Source organism: Varanus komodoensis, unplaced genomic scaffold (assembly GCF_004798865.1).
Source record: "Varanus komodoensis strain SLA01 unplaced genomic scaffold, ASM479886v1 scaffold77, whole genome shotgun sequence".
NCBI lineage: Eukaryota > Metazoa > Chordata > Lepidosauria > Squamata > Varanidae > Varanus > Varanus komodoensis.
Genome location: NW_025336442.1, coordinates 2,841,227 through 2,861,808, shown reverse-complemented (window position 1 = coordinate 2,861,808; position 20,582 = coordinate 2,841,227). Strand labels below are relative to the sequence as shown.

The 20,582-nt window shown below is 52.2% G+C and overlaps 2 protein-coding genes across 3 annotated transcripts; both read left to right on the top strand.

Moving 5' to 3' along the window:
• The first annotated feature begins 971 nt into the window (after positions 1 to 971).
• Positions 972 to 8,325, top strand: ZMYND19 (zinc finger MYND-type containing 19). The gene is made up of 6 exons (XM_044453191.1): positions 972 to 1,103; positions 2,865 to 2,924; positions 3,842 to 3,948; positions 4,639 to 4,779; positions 5,773 to 5,953; positions 7,711 to 8,325. The coding sequence occupies exons 1-6, from the start codon at positions 1,053 to 1,055 to the stop codon at positions 7,852 to 7,854; spliced, it is 684 nt and encodes a 227-aa protein (XP_044309126.1). The 5' UTR covers positions 972 to 1,052; the 3' UTR covers positions 7,855 to 8,325.
• A 1,924-nt stretch (positions 8,326 to 10,249) lies between these two features.
• On the top strand, positions 10,250 to 19,813 carry DPH7 (diphthamide biosynthesis 7). Of its 2 annotated transcripts, none has more exons than XM_044453038.1 (10): positions 10,250 to 10,314; positions 11,523 to 11,685; positions 12,185 to 12,318; positions 13,243 to 13,330; positions 13,796 to 13,887; positions 14,756 to 14,922; positions 16,237 to 16,309; positions 16,444 to 16,509; positions 17,710 to 17,882; positions 18,440 to 19,813. In XM_044453038.1, the coding sequence occupies exons 2-10, from the start codon at positions 11,545 to 11,547 to the stop codon at positions 18,862 to 18,864; spliced, it is 1,359 nt and encodes a 452-aa protein (XP_044308973.1). In that variant the 5' UTR covers positions 10,250 to 10,314; positions 11,523 to 11,544; the 3' UTR covers positions 18,865 to 19,813. The 2 variants fall into 2 exon arrangements, with proteins under 2 accessions (XP_044308973.1, XP_044308972.1); XM_044453037.1 differs by having other exon boundaries at positions 18,437 to 19,813.
• Positions 19,814 to 20,582: the final 769 nt, after the last annotated feature.

Genomic DNA, 20,582 nt, shown 5'->3' with positions numbered 1-20,582 from the left:
TCTAGTAGAGAGCATATAAATGGACTTATAAATAACTGTACATGCACAAGAGTTTGTCACTGTGTTCGTGTGCACTTTCTATAACAGAAGTGTATAAATGCATGTAAGTAAATACTGATATTTGTGTATTATGTATTTATTATAAGCATTTATGTCCCAACCTTCCGACAAGCGCTCAGGATGGTTTACATAATATACAATTACAATAATACAGTAATAAAACCACAATTATGAAAGCAATATACGCGTAAACCAGGACATCATAAACTAAAGGGAGGAAAAGAATAGAAAATGCGACTGTGGGGAAAGGAAAAAAATGAGTGTATGCATCTGTGTACACACAGCCACAAGCTCTAAGAAGTGTAAACAATCAATGTATATATTTTAAATGTACAAAATTGGTACACTGGATGTACTATTGCTGGTCCTCTTCCTTGCTTTTTGTGTGCGAGAGCAAGCACGCAATGGTATGTTTGAACGTGCACACGTAGATTCCACACAAGCGAGCGGACGTACGGCACGCCCGCACCCGCGCACGTGTGAGTGCAGCTCTCGAGAGGCGGCGTCGCCTTTAAGAGCCGGAAGGGCTCGGTACTGGCCCCGCCCCTTTCGGGACTCAGCCCGCTCGGGCGCCGGCGCGAGGAGAACAGGGCCGCCTCGGAGGCTTCCCGCGAGTGCGGCGCTGACGCCATCACCCGCCGCCGCCGGCTCCGGCCGCGCGGTCACGTGTGCCGGGTCGCGAGCGTGAGGGCGGCGCGCTCCGCTCTCGCGCCGACTCCTGAGGCGAGGATGGGCGATGACGCACGAGCGCGGCTCGCGCCCCGATTGGCCGCGCGGGCTCGGAGGCCGCCGGCGGCGCGTGCTGCCCCGCCCCCTCCCCTCCGCCCCGTCTCTTCGGGTGTGCGCGAGGCGGCGGCGTCCTCGGCGGCGGCGGCGGCGCGTGGTATCGGCGTCTCGCTCCGTCTCGCGCTCGTCCCCTCCTCCCCTCCCCCTCTCCTCTTTCTTCCTCCTCCTCCTCCTCCTCCCCCCCGACAGGAAGGCCGAGGCGGGCCATGACCGACTTCAAGCTGGGCATCGTGCGGCTCGGCCGAGTGGCGGGCAAGGTGCGGGCCCGGCGGCGGGGGCGGGAGGCGGCTTCGCTTTGCCTGGCGTGGCCGCGGAGGAAAGGCCTCCGGAGGGATTGGCGCCCCCCACAGCCCCCTCCGCGCGCGCGCGCGCTTGACGTCACACAGGGGGGCCCGTCTGTGACGTCACTGGCCTCGGTGTGGAGTTCCACGCGCCCCTATTTTGAAAGGGAGCCTTTGAAAATCAAGGGGGGGGGCGGGCCTCCGCCTTCCCTTTCCCCCCATCCTCGTGAGGCTGCCTTGCCTTCCATTTCTTCTTCAGCTTGTCCCCATGCAAACACGGGGTGCTCCAGCTCTCATCAGGCCAGGCCAGGCCAGTGTGGAGGGCTGGGAGGACCATCAGCCAGAGGGAGGGCTGCTGCAGGGGGTGGGTGTAAAAAGCTGATGGGTTCTTCTGTGGGGCAGGTCCCCAAGAATCCCTAGATTTGCTTCCTCCGACCTGCCACCCTTCAGGTGTGTAGTGCAGCAACTCCCATCATTCTCAGGCTGGTGCCTTCCAGGTAGTTGGACTCCAAGTCCCATCAGCCCCAGCCTCTGAAAGTCTGAGTTACACCTAGAGGGCCACCAGGTAGGGGAAGTGCTGCGTTTGGTTGGGTCTAAGAGGGAAATGTTAATCTGTGACTTATGTGACCAAGATTCGTCACCTGTCAGGTTTTGGATGGTGGTTTCCATCATTCACAGCTGAGTCACTGGCTGTGATTGATGGTAGTTGAAGTCCTCACTGCAAGATTAGGGAAGGCTGTTCTAAATTGGGTTGGTCTCTTATGTTAAGAAAAAATCTTTAGCTGTCTGTGCTGTTCACAGTTCAGGTGGATGTGAGGTTAGTATTTGTTTGAGTTTGCATTGGACAAAAGGTGTGTAGCAGGGTGGTTGGACCTTTTTTTGTATTTAGTAGCTCTCAGCTTCACACTCTGGCATCTCCAATTAAAAGGACCGGGTAGCAAAAGATGTGGAAGATTCCTCACATACTGAGACTTTGGAGAGCAGCTTTCAGAATAGTCTAACCTGGTCTAAGGTAGCTTTTTATGAACAGCTTTATTGGTTTTGCTGTGTGGTGACCACACAGCAACGCTTGCTTTGGATTAATTGTGGACTGCAAAGACATATTCTTTTGTATTTGGTATAAGGTTTTGGTTAAGAAAAGGCAGCTTAACTGGATTCAAGAAAGATAGTTACGGCAGTTAATCTATAGTATGGATCCTTCCCTTTGAAAGAATTAAAGAAGCAAGGCTAACAGATTTCTGACACAAACTCTTTTTGAGCTGCAGCTGCCTTTCTGAGGGGCAACCAGTACAGAAACCCCATGTTGTGTTTTTCTTTCATCTTCCTACCAAATTTAGGAAAGTGAAGGCAAGAGAAACATGTCCTTAAAATACTGTTGGCTGCTCTGGGAAAGAGAATGCTAGAAGCAAAGATGGTCCGATCCAGCAAGGCATTTATATTTTTAGGAACATGGGAGAAAAGCAGTTCAAGCAGTAAAAGTTGTCGTGCATTGTTGGCTTCTTTGGCTGGTAGAAATCTGAAAACTCTCAAGGCTCATTCCTATGAAACAGCTTACCTGTGGTTGAGACAAAAACATATGAAACTGCCCGAGAATTTCCTATGTATCCTATGTTTTGGGGTGCGTCTATGGGTTATTTTGGCATTACGGTGGAATAAATGCCGAGAGGGCCCTGTCAGGTATTAGTAACTCATGCTCTGTACAGAATGCTTCACTTTTCATTATTTTTCCGATTTCAGACAAAGTACACACTGATAGATGAGCAAGACATTCCGCTTGTGGAGAGTTACTCCTTTGAGGTAAGAACCCGGTTTGCTCTCTGTTGTGTTCTTAGCCTGATCTGCTTAATTCCCACATTGATGCCCCATTCTTTAAAGCCTTCCTTTGGCCTTTCTGGATTAGATTAGTGGTTAGCAATCGGCATCCTTGATTTAGTTCTGACTCTAAATGGATATTGCCCTGACCCCCCATCCTTGAGCAAGAGAGCGATATGGGTGAACTGCATCTATTGCAGTTGATCTCAGTAGCAGGCTCCTTGGAATGAGGACTTAGTTGACTTTCCTGCCCACATTACAATTTCTCACAGTGGCACCTGGCAAAGCCATTTTCAACCCAGATTTTAGGTGTACTTTATGTGTTCTTTCCTGCTAACTAATTCTTCCTCCTTCCCCTTCCCTGCTACACACTCTGAGCCCTTGATCTTCAGCCTTTTCCTCCTTAGCATACTCAATTATAAATATATTTATATACCTGCTGAGGGTAGTTTGGCTATCACAGTTTTTCTGTGAATAGTCCCTTTAACTGCCATTTTTGTAGAATGGAATGTATGCCCTGCACTTCCTAGCATGGGTCTCTGGGGAAAACTAGATGTAGGACTTGTCAGACCATTGGTGACTGGGAGCAGAGACTTCTCTGTGGTGGCCTCCAGTTTGTGGAGTACTCTCCTCAAACATAGATAACATGGTGCTGTCAGTCATACCTTGCAGGTGACAAGTTAACACCAATATTTGTCCAGGCATTTAATATTTGAGTGTTGCTTTATGCATTGGGTTTGTGCTGCTAAGCTGTTTGCTTTTAGTGGCCATTACATTTCTTTTTATTATAGTTTTAATTGGATTTTATTGTGTTAGGATTGAAGCTGCCTTGGAAATTATAGATGAGCATACAAATATTTTCAGTTAGTACATAAAGAGTTCTACTCCCTTTCTTTGACTAGGCACGAATGGAGGTAGACGCGGATGGAAATGGTGCTAGAATATTTGCTTTTGCTTTTGACAAAAACCGAGGAAGGGGATTTGGACGCCTGCTACATGAGTTACTCTGGTAGGTATTGTGCAGAAGCAACACAACTAAAGTCTCAGAGAGCTAAAGAGTGTTATAGCCTAGTTTGAACATAACATTTGCCCATCGGTCATTGCCTTTATGCAGGATTGCCTAGTAAACTAGGAAGCAAAACTAGTTAGTTTTCTCCTCCTTTGCCTATGTCCTTTCTGTATTTGAAATGTTTTCATGGTGCTGTAATGCTTAACACTCTTCTCCATCTCCTCTGTAGCTTAGTAAAACAACTCACAATTCCAGGTCCATGTAACAGCACCTATACCTTAGACAACTCAGGTTGTCCTTGGCTTCTCTTTCTGGGTTATTTCTGGTTAGGGCTAGACTGCCCCAGGAAGGGCCTCACTAGAAGTTCTTAATATCTAGGCAGGTTGCTGTGGGAACAGATGTGCCTTAAAGAGCTCTGTTCCTAAACCATGCAGAGCTGTGAGAAGTGAGCACCAGTACTTTTAATTGGGCATGGGATGAATCAGCTGTTTTCAGAGCTCTTTATACAATAGGAAGCGATGCTCCCAGTAAGATGACCTGCTTAGCATCCTGACTGGAGCCTAGCAGTTTCCAGTCTGACTTCAGGTGTGGCCTGCAGTCTAAACACGAGGTTACCAGGACCAGCTGGGAGTGCCAGGCAGCCTCGCCTCTGTCCGCTGTGAGTGGCAAGTGGCTCGTTCTCTCTTTCAGGGAGAGGCATCGGGGAGGCATCGCTCCAGGGTTTCAGGTGGTGCATCTGAATGCGGTGACAGTGGACAACCGTCTGGACAACCTGCGGCTGGTTCCATGGGGCTGGAGACCCAAAGCCGAGGAAATCTCCAGCAAGCAAAGGTAACTCAGTACTGCAGGGCTGCAGATGGATGAGTGAACGTGGGTGGGAGTTCATGCTGCTTCGTGTTGCCCCTTGGGTGGGGTTTCAGTGTATTACTTAACGTATGAGTCGCATCTGGGAAGCTGGGAGGCAGCAGGGAAAAGGTGGGGCTGGTAGGGATTTGCATTCTGCATTTTGTCCAGTGGCAAAGAGCCACTCTGCTTTTAAGCCTATATATTCTAGCAGTAGTATGGACAGATGCTCCTTACGTTATGTGACCAAAGAGACTTTGGAAAGAAATGTTGGTCACTTAAGCCACCGCAGCCTTTCTTAGGAATAAAAGCTACTGAAACTTTCGTACAGCAGTTATTGTCCCGCTGAGTATATGTGTGCCTGTGTCTGCATGTGTGAGAGAAATTTAAATTTCTGGGAGCAAACATGACTGCCTCTTAGACACATCTAAGGGCCGTAGGATATTTTAGAATCCGATGTCCAAGGTTGGAGTTCCATCCTCAAGAGAAACAGATGGTTGCTCCACAGCCCCCTCTTGTTGTGGAGGAACTGCACAGGCGGCTCTCAGGTTGGGGGAGCAACCCGAGAGAGTGGGAAAAGGGGGTTTCGGTGGAAGGCAAGGGGACTGCAGAGGCTGGGGCCTCCTTCCCTCTTCAGCAGAGCATGGCTCCATCTCCACTGGGTTTGGTTGAGCCACTCAGCAAAATGCAGCGGTGGTGGGCATACAGCAGAACAAATTCCCATTCTGGAAAGTTGAGGATTTTGACACCTTGGTCTGGTCCTCTTCCTTCAGCAGTGGAAATCCAGCTGGGAATCCTGCCTTGTGGCATTTTACTCTGGCCTGGATTTAGAAGAAAGGTCCATTTAGATGGAAGTCCCGGCTCCTCGATGCGAGCAAGGACTTTTCCCCTGTCCTGCCAAGTGTCGAATATCAGCGTTTCTCATAGAGTCGGATAAGCTTGCTGAATAAGTCCTAACATTGCTTCTTGTTGGTGTTGAAGGGAACAGAGCTTGTACTGGCTGGCAATTCAGCAGCTTCCTACTGACCCCATCGAAGAGCAGTTTCCCGTGCTGAATGTGACACGCTACTATAACGCCAACGGGGATGTGGTGGAGGAAGAGGAGAGCTCGTGCACCTACTACGAATGTCACTACCCTCCGTGCACAATGATTGAGAAGCAGGTGCGTTCACAGACAGGAGCGAGTGCTGGGCAAGACGGACCCCGTTCCGAGCCGGCTGCGGCAAGGTCGCCCTTCCCAGTGCTTTGCCACAGTGCACTTGGGAGGAAAAAGTCTGTAGCCACAGCTGACGGAGTCTTTGCATGCACATGCCCCGCCTAGTCTAAATCGTTGGCCCGGTCGGTGGCTGCGAAGCATCGTCCTCCTCTCTCACTGTGTCTGTAGGGTGCCCCCTCTGTGTGGTGCCGCTGCCTTGGGATCATCCTTCCCCTTCCCCGAGGTGTGGACTAGTGATGGTTTTCTGCAGGGCCATGCTCCACTTCCTTAGCCTGCTGTTTGTCTTTTCGGCATGAGGGGTGGGGGGCAGAGCGGCTCACCTCAGCCTCCACGCTCGGTTCTGTGGGTAATTCTGAATGCTCTTGCAGAGGGCCAGGTGCAAATCTGCCTGTGAGTTCTGGAAGAGGGGCTTTAGCTCAGGGGAGTCCCTGCTCTGAATCCAGGAAGCTCCAGGTTTTGTCTCCAGTATATTCCAGGTAGGGCTGGGAATGCCCCCCTTCTGAAACCTTGGAAAGCTGCTGCCATTAAGCTAGATAAACAATATGACTTGGTCTAATGCTGCTCCTTATTTCCTAGTTATTCAGAACCATGAGGACTAGAGTCTTGACTTTTATGGGAATGGTTGTCGCTTAATGATGGAGACCCTGCTTTGCATGCAGCATGTCTTTGGTCTGAATCCCAGCCCCTACAGATAGGGCTAGGAGAGAATCCTGCTTGAAGCCCTGGAGAGCTGTGGTTGCCTGTCAGTGCAGACTGTACTGGGTTGGATTGGCCCACGGCCTGGCTCAGAAGGAAACTCCCATGTTTTGAAGATGTAACCATAACTCTTGGGTGGGTAATTTGCAGACTTCCTGATCCTGGGTCCATGAAAATTTACCGTTGGCTATGCTGGTTTAGGGCTGCTGGGTAGGCTGAAATATCCAAATGGCTGCACATGACCCACCTCTGCGATAAGTTCTGACAAAGAAATAAACAGCACATCTTACACATGTTTGATTTTATTTATTAATAATGCTTCTGTGCCACTGAATATAAAATCTCTAAGCCATTTACATAGCAGTATTTAAAAACCACTATTTAGAATGCAGGATTACAAAACATTTTAACTGCAATTGCAATACAGGTCATACAAATTCTACTAGGGTGGAGCAGCGTATGATTAATTGCTGTTAATTGCAAGCTGGAGAAGGCCTGGGTGAACAGGGCATTTCCAGGAGGCATTTGCGCCATAGTAGAGTTGCTGCCTTCCAAACTGCATGGGGGAAGGTCTTCCAGAAGGTGGACCAAAGGCTTTGAGATTCTGTGTGGTGATACCCTGTTCCTTTTAGAAGTCCCACTGAATTCAAGAGTGCTTATTTCCTGGGTCATTACGATAAGTGCCACAAAATGAGTCTTCAGGAGGAAAAAAACATGCAGAGAACCCCACGTATGAGACCTGAAGATCTAAGAAACAGTTGTTGACACGTGGAAACCTCTGTTTTTTTTTTCTCTACATGCAATCTTTTCCCAAGATGGAAAGCTCTTTGGCCTAGATTGGGGTCCCAGAAAGTTGGCTGTCCAAGCATTGTTCCAGCTTGCCTTTCTGTGTGCCTTCAGGCCATCCCCTGAGACACCTTCGGGCTTCTGGCTGGCTTGTTTTGGGGATGGTTTTCTCTGGGGCCTCGAAAGGGATACTGACTCTTGTCCCGTGCTCCTCTCTCCAGCTACGCGAATTTAACATCTGCGGGCGGTGCCAAGTCGCACGGTACTGCGGCTCGCAGTGCCAGCAGAAAGATTGGCCGGCCCACAAGAAGCACTGTCGGGAGAAGAAGCGAGTCTTCCAGCAAGAGCTCGGACCAGAGCGATGACCGGCTGGCCAGGGCCTTAGCTGCCAGGGCACCTTCCCAACGGGCAAGGGGAGGCCCCTGCTTTGCACAGACTGCTCACTTGACGCCAGAGGCACTGACAGCGAGGAAAAACAGACAAACCGACCCTGTGTTGCTTGAGGAGAGGGACTGGCTCTCCCCTTCCAGTGTTAGTCTCAAGCAAAAAAAAGACTACTGTGGGAGCTTTCCTGGCCGGAAGGTTCCTCTTATTTATATGTTAATATGTTTGTAAAGTTGTGTACAGTTTTTTTTGTTAGCAGTTCTCTTATATAGGACTCATTTACTGTAATGTTCAGGTGAGAACACATTGTTGGTTGAAATAACTATCCTGTAGCGAAAGCGTTTCCTCCCCCTGTGGCTGGGAGAAGGCCGGGGGAGCTAGTGCAGACAACAGCGGTTAATCGGAACAACTCTGCATGGAAGTTGTGTTTTCAAGTAAAGGATTGGAATGGATTGCCTGCCTTTTCACTTCGGAGGGAGCCCGGCTCACTCCCCATGATGTGTTGCTGTCCTCATCCCCCTCCCTCACATAACGCCGCCCGCAGGCTCCGGAGAAATCCAACGGCTCTTTGCCAGGGCTTCTCGCCATCCCTGGCCCGTCTCCTCTCTGCTGCGGTTGCCCACGTGCATCCCAGCTGCCTCAGCGGTGCTGGCATTTGAATGGTGCTGCACAGAGGCCCTGGCTGGCATGAGCAAGGGCCTGGTAGCAGCGATGAGGGACTTGGTTGCTGCCCCACTGATTAAACCAGCCGTGAGGAGTCCCAGATCAGTCCCTACTGGCATGTCCAGGGTTAAATTTAAGCACTGCCACAGCATACCTGGTAGACCTCCTTCGCTCCTATGTCGCTGTCGTCCTCCTGGCAGACATCTCTGCCCCAAATCACGTTGGTACAGATGTCATGGGAGACACACACTTGACAGCTGTCTTTCTACTTAGGATTCTCTTCTGCTGAAAGGGTCCTCTTGAGACTTCGTTCGTGGCAGTTATGGCTTAAAACTAAAATACGACAGGGTTCGTTTTGTTTTCGCATCTTGGCTTACCATCACCGTGTATTACGGGTACCAAACCTTTTTTTAGCCCAGTGGCTGGATTCCATTTTGGAGAAGCTTTTCTTTTTTCTTTTCTTGGGGTGGGGTGCATTTCTGTGGCAGGAGGGTATGAAGGCAAAAAGGCGTAGAATTGGCTCCCAAATACCAGGAATAAGAAGCAAAGAAAGGCAGTGCCAAACCCCAAATGGAGACTTGAGGTTAAGTGTGTCTTTTTGTTAACAGGGCATGCTCTCACAGTGGGAAAGTTTAGGATCCTAACTGTTCTTCCAATTGACACATCCTACACTTTCACCTGGGAGTGCATGAATTTGCTCCTCCTTTGCCCGCCAGCAGCAGTCAAGGGCTCTCAGCTCGGTGAATTTCTTTACTGCTTCCACAAGATGCTGCTATTGAAGCGTTTCCTCAGAGTAACAGTGCCTGTCCATGAGGGCCAAGGCATTTCCATGGCTAATTTTGGGCTGGTGCCACATCCCTGCAGGAGGTAGAAAGTGCCTCCATCTTTCTCCTTCCAGTCGCCTGCCTAGAGCTTTCCCCACTCCCTTTATACCTCCAAAACGATAAAGTGAACAGGGCAAACGGGCATTTTGAGAGTCACACAGTGCCCCCCATACCCCTGCCAGGTGCCCGCATTTGCAATGTACAACTTGCAGCATCTGCTGAAAAACCGGCGCCTTCCATGCAGCCCGCTTTCCCCGCCAAGGCCACTTCTCAGTGCATCCGGATAAAACCACGACGCGCGTGACTAGCAAGGTGCGCTGCGGAACAGCTGAAAGGAAAGCGCCGGGCAGCCGCGCTCAGCCCCAGGGAAGCCCCGTGCGCCGCAGCCTTGCGGGAAAGCCGCCGGCCCCGCGGCCAGCCTCGGTTGCGAGCCCCTGCTCCCTCCCCAGCCCAGGGCGGGCCCCCGGGGCCTGCAGTCCGGCGGCGAAGGCTGTTGGGCCGCCCTCGCTCGGGGCCGTCCGGAGCCGGTCAGGCCACGTCCCGGGGGGCTCTCGGGCGCCGGGGGTGGAAAGGGGCCCCGCCGCGGCCCCGGAGGCGAACCCCGCTGCGGGCAGCTCGCGGCGCCGGCTCGGGCCCCTCCCGAGGGGGCCGGAGTGCAGCTCCCCTCGGCGCGGGGATGATGGGGGCTGTCGTCCCAGGAGCGCGGGGCGGCGCGAGTGGCCCGGGCGGCGGCGGGGAAGCAGGCGGCGGCGGAGGCGGAGGCGGGCGGGCGGGACGGAGGAAGGGGCGGCGCCGGGCCGGGCCGGGCTGGCCAGGCCACGCCGGGCCTGCTCGTTCAGTCGGCGGCGAGGCCCGGGCCGCGGCGGGCTTTCCGGGGACCGGGCGAGGCAGGCCGTCCGGCCGCGGGCGCCTCGGAGGCCCGCTCGGAGCTGAGGGACTGCAGCGCCCAAGCAGGTGACCTTCCGCGGCTCTCCTCCCCAGCTCAGCCGAGCCCCTCGCCTCCGGAGCAGTGGCGCTACCGCTCCCATCATCCCCGGCACGCTTCTTACCTGCACGCCTGCCCAAGTGTCCTCCATACTTTGGACACACCTGCTCCCCGGCTGCCCCTGAGCTGGGTGGGGGGTGAGTTAGGATGCAGAGGGGAATGGGGGCACGTGTGAATTTGCCCTGCCAGGATTTCTCGGGGGGCCTCTCTAGGGGAGGCTTGTACCCTTTGGCTTTTCAAAAATGCCCCTTGAGGGTAGACCACAACCGGTGTGAAGTTGTCCCAGTGTATCCTCAGGGTAAGGAGGCAGCGGGCAGAGAGAGGGGTCCTGTTTGTATATTTGTTTCTTGGACTGGGGGCGGGCTTGCTTTGCTTCTTCTCCCGTGCCCCTGTGCAAGCACCAGCCTCTGGGGTGAGGCTGCGAATGAGGGGAGGCGTGATGGTGGCGACAGGACTTCGCATGGCGTGAAGGAAGGAAGTGGGGACTTTTCACCCCGCTCCTATCACTCCCCTCAGAGGGATCATCCCTTGCAGCTGCCAGGGATTACCAGCCCTGGTAATCGCAGGATCAGAGGCAGCATGCTTATTTATGTACAGTCTTTGCTGGGGAACATGGGTGTGAGGGTGCTATTGCACTCCCGCCTGGCGTGCAAGTTCCCCGTGTTGAGCCCTTTGTGAACAAGATGCAGGACAAGGTGGACGTATGTGAGATTTACAAACGGCTGCATTCGGCAGACGTTTATGAAGCTTTTCTCTTGATAGCGTCTCCCTGATCCTGGGACATTTGTGTGCGCGGCCTTTTCGTGCCACTTATTCAAAGCATGCTTAGCCCGGTCTTCAGCCAGGCGAACTCCCAGCGCGGTGCTTGGCAAGACTGGGCATTTCTCAGGGGCCCATGTCCTGGCATGTGCATGCCGGGAGGAACCTTTGGTCCTCGCTCTTCGTCTTCCCCATCGCAAGCCAACCGGTGGCTTACACGTTTGCTCCGGCCCAGGCAATGATGTTGCTGAGGGTCAGGCTATACCTGCTTGCTTGCTGGCGCTCCGGGAAGCGGGCAGTGGCCGCGAGGAGGCAGAGGGCAAGACGCAAGAATGGCTGGTGACATCGGTGGGGAGGAGGTGGGCTTCCTGACGGGGGTCTCTCTGAGCACACCCCTGCCCGTCTCGCCCCCTTCCAGGCCAACATGAGCTGGCTCTGATATGGCTTCCCCACGCAAGATGCAGACCCTGCAGGTCGTCGACACGGAATACAGCGCCGATGCCGCAGAGTGGTGCCCTGTGCCGGGCTGGCGGCACATCTTGGCGTGCGGCACGTACCAGCTGCAGAAGCCCCACATCAAGGTGAATGGCTGCTCTTTCTGGGGTGGCCTGTGCAGGGAGCGGACTGGAGGGGTTGCAAGACGCACCCTAGGGCAGAGCGTCCAAAGGAGAGGGCGCTTTCCCCCTTTCCTCCCATACCTAATGTTCGGTTTGTATTTCCATTCTGCTCCTCCAACTGGGAAAAGGTTCCCAGAATAGCTAGTAATCATTCTGTGAATGAGACAGCCCTTGCTTGCAGGCTTTCAGTCTTGAACAAAATAAAAATTAAGAAATGGGGAGGGAAGATGAAAAACTTAAGGGTTGTGGAGTGGCCCTGCTCTTCCTCATCTCCTGGGGGCAGGGGAAGGTCAACTGGCATTTCACTGGAGTTTCCTGTGCCTGCCCCATCTCGCTCCTTTCCCTTGGGGCTGTTGCTATCCCAGGACAGTTCAACTGAAAAGGGTCTTGCGTATCTGCCTGCCTTTGCCCCTCTTTCCCCAGAGTGACAGCTTTTCCTCCTCGTTTTTCCCGCCTCTTGCAGCCTGGGGAGAGCCCTGACAGCACGCCCCAGGTGCGGCTGGGCCGCCTCTACCTGTATTGCTTTGAAGAGCAGATATTTGCACCCCTGACCGAGATCCAGAGACTGGAAACGGCTGCTGTGCTGGACGTTAAATGGTAATGCTTCAGGCTGATGCCCAGGTGGGCACCTCACGTGGCTCTTTTGCACACTGCTAGTAGATGTACCTTGAGCATCTTCCCAGAGGGAGGCTCTTTCCCCTGGGGGAGTTGGCAGCTCTCCATAATAGGTGGGTCTGTTCAGGCATGCAGAGGGATCAGATGGTAGATCTGGGTAGAAGACCCACTGATCTGTAGCAGCGGTAAGGAATCTTCAGCCCATGGCCCACATGTGGCCCCCAGCTGCTCCCCATTCTGCCTTTGAGGGAAAAGAGGGAATTTGTAAGTGATTAGACTAACATTTCCTGCACAGAACTGAGCTCCAGAGCTGCACAGAATGGGTTGACGCCTAAGTAGGCACTCTTAGAATTTCCCTTGGCAGGCCTGAAAGCAGCTGCCTTGGGACCTACTCCTGAGTAGACACACCTACCATTGGACGCTTTTAGCATGCTTGGTGGAAAAATGCCCAAATTGGTAAGGATTTCACCCATCCCTGGCGGTACGCTCTTGAAACGTGTCCCGGGAAAAAATTAATCAGGCTCTTGGGCCTAAAAGAGGTTTTCCTTCCCTGTCCTACAGACTTCACGGTGCGCCACTCAGTTTTGGTTCCTTGCCTATGAAAAGGCTCACTTCCCAACACAGTTTTAAGGGCCTGGCCAATGGGCTGTGTAAACCATTAAGTCCATTCCCCCATTACAAAGCAACTGCGGGGCTGTGGGTCCATGGGCTTCTTCTGCCTCTGATCAGCAAAATACTTACTGACCTCGAGGTCTGGTTATACTGGAAGCCGTTCATCCAGTGCAACTATTATAAATACCTGGTTTAAAATTTAACATACAAAGTGCCAGTGAACAACCCCCTTCCTGCGAAAGGGTTGGCCCTCCTGGCACTCTGCTGAAGTGTTTCTGTCCGTCCCTTTTCTAGGTGTCATGTCCCCGTCACGGAACAGCCTGTCCTGGCTGTCGCTGACGCCAGGGGAGCAGTGGGACTCCTCCGCTTGACGGGCAGTGAGGTAGGTGGCAGGTGTGAGCCGTGGTCAGACTAAGCAGTTCCCTCTACCGGTGGGGGCAGGCCCTGCTGTTCCCAGGCACTCGGTATGTCGCTTTGTGCAAGGAGGGGTGTGAATCCTCATGGGGCAGGCCTGGAATAATCGGGCATCCTCTGCGCATCCAGTCCTTAAAGAGAAAGGTATCATGATGAGAAAGGGGTCTAGCAGGAGAGGCAGGGACACGGCGGGAGGTCAGTCACAAGGCGGTTAAACCATTCCCATGTCAGAGCTGCATCGGTCTACTCTGAAGTAAGGCTCATTGTGTTCTGTGGGACTCGCTCCCGAGGAAGCATGTGTGTAATGCGGCCTGAAAGAACACCCACGCTTTGTCCTGGTGTCCACAATGTGTGCCTCTGCTAGCCCACCCTTGAAGACATGGCATCTGGGTCCCCGGGGCCGGTCTGACCCGCCTTCTCTTCTCTCCAGTAGAAGAGCTGCAGGCTGGAGCCGTGCAGCAGCGCAGGCTTGGGACCTGAATGCCTCGCGTTGTCTCTGGACTGGTCCACAGGGCGGGAGCACTGGTGAGGAGAAGCCCGTGAGCAGGAATGAACCCGGCAAGCCGTTGTCAAGGTTGCTAAACCACACCTCTTGGGATCCCACCGAGCTGCCTTTCCGTCACGGGCACCCACCGAGAGCAGCGGCGTCCATGTTGGGTCGCTCCTCGTTGCTCTGCTCTGCCCGGAGGAAGGGGGCCGGGGCCGGCTGACAGGCTTCGCTGGTCTCCGCCCCGCCTCGTGTTTGTCCCGTGCAGGGCCTGGCAGCCCGGTTCTCTCTGTGCATCACACACACCGACCACATGGGGCTGTTGAATCTCCTTCAGACCAAGGGCCATTTTCCATCTGGGAGGAGTTTGTGGGGTGCACATTCCACTCCTGGGCAAGGTTGAAGACAAATGGGGCGAGGCCCCCAAACCCGCCTGTTTTAGCTCAAAGCTTTTCCTGTCCATTGCCGACCAAGAAAGAGGCATTTCAGGCAGTTAAAATGGGGACCAAAACACAGAAGCTGCGAGACCTCCAAACTGTCAGGGACATGCCATTGCAGAAACCCTGGAGGGCTGGATTTGGTCCTGGCCCTGAGGCTGAGCACCATTTATAGGGCTCCAGGTATCTTGGAGGACGAGGCTCAACACCACGGTTGCTCTCAGTTGATGCTTCCCATTATGGTTTAAGCTTGGTCTCCTCTCCAGGATCATTTGGTGGCTTTGCAGTTCGGACACTTGGCTCCTCCTTTGAAGGGCGCATTCTTTCTCCAAATGGCCATGGGCTGCAGCAGATCTGGAGGTCGCTTAAAAATCAATTCCCAGTTGCCACATTTTCTGTGGAAGGACCAGCCGTACTTCGGCTCCTGCTGCCGAGCGCTAACCTGACTTTGCCGTCTCACTGCTTGCAGTGTCCCCCCGCTGCGACTGGTCAGCAGCGATTCCAACGGACGGCTGAGCTTACTGGCAGTGGAGAAATCTGCTCCCTCCGTTCACATCTTGGAACAGTGGAAGGCACATGACTTCGAGGCTTGGATTGCTGCCTTTGACTATTGGAACACATCCGTTGTCTATTCAGGTCTGTATCCGCCCCGCAGTGGCTGTTGGAGTCTCTGTCTTCACATTACCATTTTGACCAACACTTGAGCCAGAAGCATTCCTGGGCAGGCACTCCAAGATGTCTCGGCACTGGTGGATCAGTGTGGGCTCCGGATTTTTGGCTTTGTCAGCCTCCTGAAAGGGCAGGACAGGCAACTATCAATCGATCTCAGCTCCTTATCCTAGGTTTAGTGTTTACATTTCTGACCCTAGCAGCCAATCATTCTTAAAGATTCATAACAATAAGTTAAACCAAGATTGTAAGAGCCCTGGCTGACCTCCTACCTAAGCTATCAGTCAATCCCGTTAGCTCTCATTCTGGGTGTCATCTCTTCCCTTCTGGGGAAATAATGGGGCTGGAAGCAAACCCCAAACATTTCTTCTAGGAAATTGCAAAGTGTGTGAATGAATTAGACCTCTGCACCAGTTGCCTGATGGTGCTGGTCTCAAATGGCAATGCCTGGACTATCGCTTGGGGAAGGCAGCTGGGGAAGCGGGCCTTTTTTCTCTTCCTGAGTTCTCAGTGGCATAGGAATAGTGGTGCTGGATTAGGCAAAGGCTTATCCAGGCTCAAGTCCCATTTCCCACAGCCATTGGCTGGTTGTCCCCAAAGCATGAAGGCAAGGAGCCTTCTCGCACTGTTGCCCCTGCTGGGTGGCCAGTAGCCACTGAGGGAGAACTTCCCCGAGTTTGGGGGGGGGGGGGACACGTCAGTGCCTTTTTGATGGGGGAATTTGTCTAGTTACTTCTGGTAATGAACAAGAGACTGGCACACGTCCTATGGCAGTGCATTATACAAACCTTGTAAGAGAAGAGGGGAGGTTTTGGACAATCGGTCATCGGACAATGGCATATTCTGTTCATGTGAGCAGTCAAAAGGGGACCTCCATTCTTTTCCTGGCCACAGGGCGGACTAAAAAGCTGCCTTCTGTGAGCGGGAGGGACCTCTGTCGGAATCCTTCCTCCCCGGCACCGGCCAGCCCCATCCAGCAAGTCTTCTGGATTTGTGTCGTGCTTTCAGGAGGCTGGAGAGCCTGCTGTGGGAAGGAGGGGGCAGGGAAATCCACCTCCTCCAACAGAACTGATCCAGTGCAAATCGGAATCCAGTCTGCGATCGCTGACTTCATTGTGGGCTCACGCTTCATGTGCACTCTGGTGATTTTTCGTTCAAGGACTCATTTCCTGCTGTGCGGAAAGATTTCTTCCAGCCTTGAGCAAACGACTTGGTGCCTTGGGAAAAGGCCGTCCTCCCTCCAGCCACCTCCGCTCTCAGCCAGTTCCATTTGTCTTTCAGGGGGCGATGATTGCAAGCTACGCGGCTGGGACATCCGGAGCAGCCCAAAAGCTCCTCTCTTCAGCAGCGAGCGGTAAGCAGAGCCTGCAAGACCGTTCCCTGCTCCATACTGGGGAACACTGCTTGGAAAATGTTCTGAGCAAATCCAAACCGCTGGGGACCCAGGCAGCCCTTCACGTTTCAACACTGATTTGTGTTCTGCTACAGGCACTCTATGGGGGTGTGCAGTATTCAGTGCCACCCACTCCGGGAACATCTGCTGGCCACAGGAAGGTGAGTCTCCCCGAGATTTCTCCATTTGTGTCCACCGTCTGGCCCAGGATGAACGAGCTGGAGAGCTGATGGCAGCTTGCATATATTCATAATTAGAGTCCGTAGTATCACATGGATGGAACCCTGGATACCTGAAGGAGAGCAGAATCCAGGTCCCAGTTGGGCATGGTCTTCACTGGGAGCCCACCCTAATGTGATGGGGACATGAGAGCCGTGCGGGACCAGATGAAAGCCTGGCTCATCCAGCATGCTGTCCGCATTATGGCCATCCAGCTGAGAGCGCGTGGTCTAGAGCACGGGGCTGGCACTCGGGCACCGGGGATTCTAGCCCCTAGGCTCATCCATGGGGCTAACTGGGCCAGTCACAGGCTCTCGAGCCCAACCTCTCTCTCAGGGTGGTTGTTGTGGGGATAAGACAGAACAGGAGGAGGAGGTAAGCTGCTTTGGAGTTCATTGTAAGAAAAATGGTGGGATACAAATCTAATAAATTAAAAAAAAAAAAACCTGGGAGACCTCCGACAGGGCATGGGTGTAACAGCTCCCTCCCACCCACGCTTTCCAGCAGCCAGTGTTGGCGAGGGCATATGCCCATCAGGGCTGGGAGCCCCTGAGGGCCTTCTCTTCCGTGAATTTGCCCAGCCGCCCCTTACAGATGGCCAAAGTAGGGCTGGCATGCACAGTATTTTTCAAAAGCAGGTTCCACGCTTTATGTAGGAATGTCACAAGTGGAGCCGGCTGGAGCCAGGGTCAGACCAGATGGCCCAGGAGGCCCCTTCTGACTCGCTCTGTTTCTGTGTACTATATTAAGGAGTTCTTTGATCTTGAAGTATTGCTACTAGTCTGCTTCATGGGCTGACTCCACTGAAGTTGAGTATTAGGAGACGAAGAACAATGTCTCCCTTTCCGCTTGGTCCGTATCATGCATAATTTTGTATATTCTTCTCATCTATTTTGTAATTTTGTATATTCTTCTCTTCCTATTTTTTTGTAAGATCGTTCCGGACAGCATAACCTTCCCTCAGCCCACGGATCATTGTACATGCCCTTTCCCCAACTCTGCAGTAGCATTTTGGGATGCGGTAGCCAGAACTGCGTGTGCTTATTCCAAATTTAAATAGCAAAAAGTAGGAACTTGAGTTTCTCAGACCCTTTGATGCAAAGCTCTAGAGGTTTCCTGACGCCTGCCACATGTCTCCGCAGCTACGATGAACACATCCTCCTGTGGGACACCCGGAATATGACGCAGCCAGTGGCAGACACCCACGTGCAGGGCGGGGTCTGGCGGCTGAAATGGCATCCCTCACGGGAGAACTTCCTGCTGGCAGCCTGCATGCACAACGGCTTCAAAATCCTGGATTGTCAGAGCAGTTTGGGTGAGTGCTTTGATCTGGGGAGCTCGCATGGGAGAAATGCAGAGGAGCCGAGGAGAGCCTTCCTTATGTCATGCCACCTTCTGAAACGTTAAGAACGCTTCCGATGTGTGAGCATCTCCCCTCCTGTTTACTTCCAACCCGTAATTTCATCTGGCGGTCAAGATCAAATGCCTGCGGGATACTCCAGTGTGTTTGTCGTTTGCTGCTGCTCCCTCAGAGATGCTTGAAAGGGATTGTGTGAAAAGCAGAAAAATAGTTTACTGTGATTGGGTGTAAGCTGCTTTCAAGTTTAAACATGGTCTATTTCCGATTCGTTGTTGAACTTCTTGCATCTGGTATTGTGAGCGATTTTGGTGTGTGGTTTCTCCGTAACTTTTTCTCTTGGTGCTGTTTTTTTTCTGTTTCCTACTACTTAACAATGTTTTTAAATAGCAAAAATGGTTTAGCTAGGAAGTTTAAACAGAGGTACTATTGCTGGAAGTGTCAGGTATTTAAATACAATTAAGTAGCCTCAAGTTACCCTATCACACACTCTTTCCTTTTCTGCCCATTAGCAGAGAACAGAGAAACTTGTACTGTCCTTTCGTCTTACATCTTGCACAACTCCTTGGCTTATGGAGCTGACTGGTCAAGACTGCCACTGAGCAATCCCACAGTGCTGTCTCCAGCGATGCCAGAGGTGAATACGGATCAAGAAGCTGGACAAGTGGATCTCAAAGTTCAGAACCTCAAAATAGTTTATGAATCCCCCACAGCCACCTTTGAGGTGTTGCTGGATGAGGAGGATCAAACCCCCCCTGTGCCACCAGTGCAAGGTGGAGACAGCCGGGACCTGCGGGGATCCCCCCGTGATGCAAACAGCGTGGACACCAAAGCACACAGTGAAACCGAGTCAGCCAAAGCCCAAAGAGAGACCAGCCTCCTGGCGACATGTTCCTTTTATGACCATGTCCTACATGTTTGGAAATGGGGAACCAGCTAGACTAACTTTTGGCCTCCCAAAGGTCAGTATTAAAGTTGCTGTGTGCCTGCCTTCCTTCTTGGCAGGCCTTTTTAGCAGTAGGATAAGAAAACTTGGGACAGGGTGGCTTTGCTGCTGTCCTGTCACGTTACTTTTCCAGCTTTACTCCTGGGAATCTGCTGCAGCTCAGAGCACTGACTCCTCAGGCACTTCAGGGATGTGTTGCTGAGTTCTCTCTTCCAGTTCCCCCCCTCCCCCTGGCCGAAATCCCCTTTCTGTTCAGTGCTGTAGAAATAAGAGTATTATATTCTTTTATTCTATTGTATCTTTTAGAGAGTTCCTCTTAAATTTGGGATTCCTCTAGGCCTAGCTTAAGACCAAGCTCAGCATGTGCCCCAAAACAAGACAAACCAACCTTATTCCTGGCCCTGTTTCTGTTGGTGAATTAGCTTTTCCTAGTGGTTTTTCCTAACACCAGCTTAAAAGGAGGTGGGCAAGTGGCAAGCTGCACTGGCTTGATTTGCTGCGTGGTTCAGTAGCCACCTCGTGGCTCAAGACAACCTCTTGCTCCAGCCAAAGACTTGAGGGGGGGGGGGCAGAATGTTCAGATATTTGAACTGCGCTGCCCTTGTGCGTCTGCAGCCTGCTTCACTCCTGCAGGAAAGGCAACACCCCGCCCTGCAGCTTTGAGCCTGAGGGAGCACGTGTGCTACGGGGAAGAGGGGAACGATATGCACCCTCACCCTCATGCTCCTTTTACTTCCGTATCACAGAACGGAAGAACACCAGCAGTTTTCAGTAAAGACAAGGATATTTTCCTCAGGGCTGGAGACGTCCTTGCTGAAGGGCTTACTTGCAATATGAAATACCGTCACTCCAGCTTAGGCCATTTATATACAGATACGCACAGTTTACAACAGTATTCTAAACGAAATCTTTAAAATAAATATTTTGGACCTTTCTAAAATAACACATGCTGCTTGTCTCTCCTTACAGCCCCTGTAGGTCTGCATTTAGCTATTGCTTCAAGTGTGATTCTTGAGGTGATAGAAACGAGGTGTACTCGTGGCCCTGTTACATTCCCAGATGATGTCTTGAGATGGATATGAGTCTGAAAGCTTGAGGGTGCAATTCTATGTATGTTTAGATAGAAGAGCCTACAGCTGCCACCTATAGGCCTGTTTTCCTCTCTAAATATGCACAGGATTCCACCCTAACTTTCTCTTCTTAACAGGTACAGAGTGGTCCCCTTTTTACAGAGACTTTATACTAACTTCAGCCCTGCTACTGGGTATGAGGAATCAGTCTTGCTTAGTGACCCAACATAGCTGGCATGAATGCATCCATAGCAGGTGCACATACTTAAATGCCACATACTTGAATCGTGTAAGAATAGATGTGTCTTCCTTACTTGCTTTACTCATTGTGTTAATCCATTTATAGACTGCCCAATAGCCAACACTCTCTGCACAGCTTGCAGCTGTGCCAGTGGTTTGAAGGGGAGCAAACAGCAGTTCAGAACCCTACACCCCTTAGGCTGTATACAGAATTTGCCTTCCCCAACAGGAAGGAACTGCTCATGGAAAGTTCCCCTGCCTATTTTTTTTTTTTTTTTGAGGGGGTCCCCTCCTCACACCCCAGCTTTAGCAGGGTCTTTTGATTCCAGTATTTTCAGGGAGATGGAGAAGCTGCCACAAGATGGAAGGGATGGAAAAGTCTTCTTAAAACCAGATGATTCA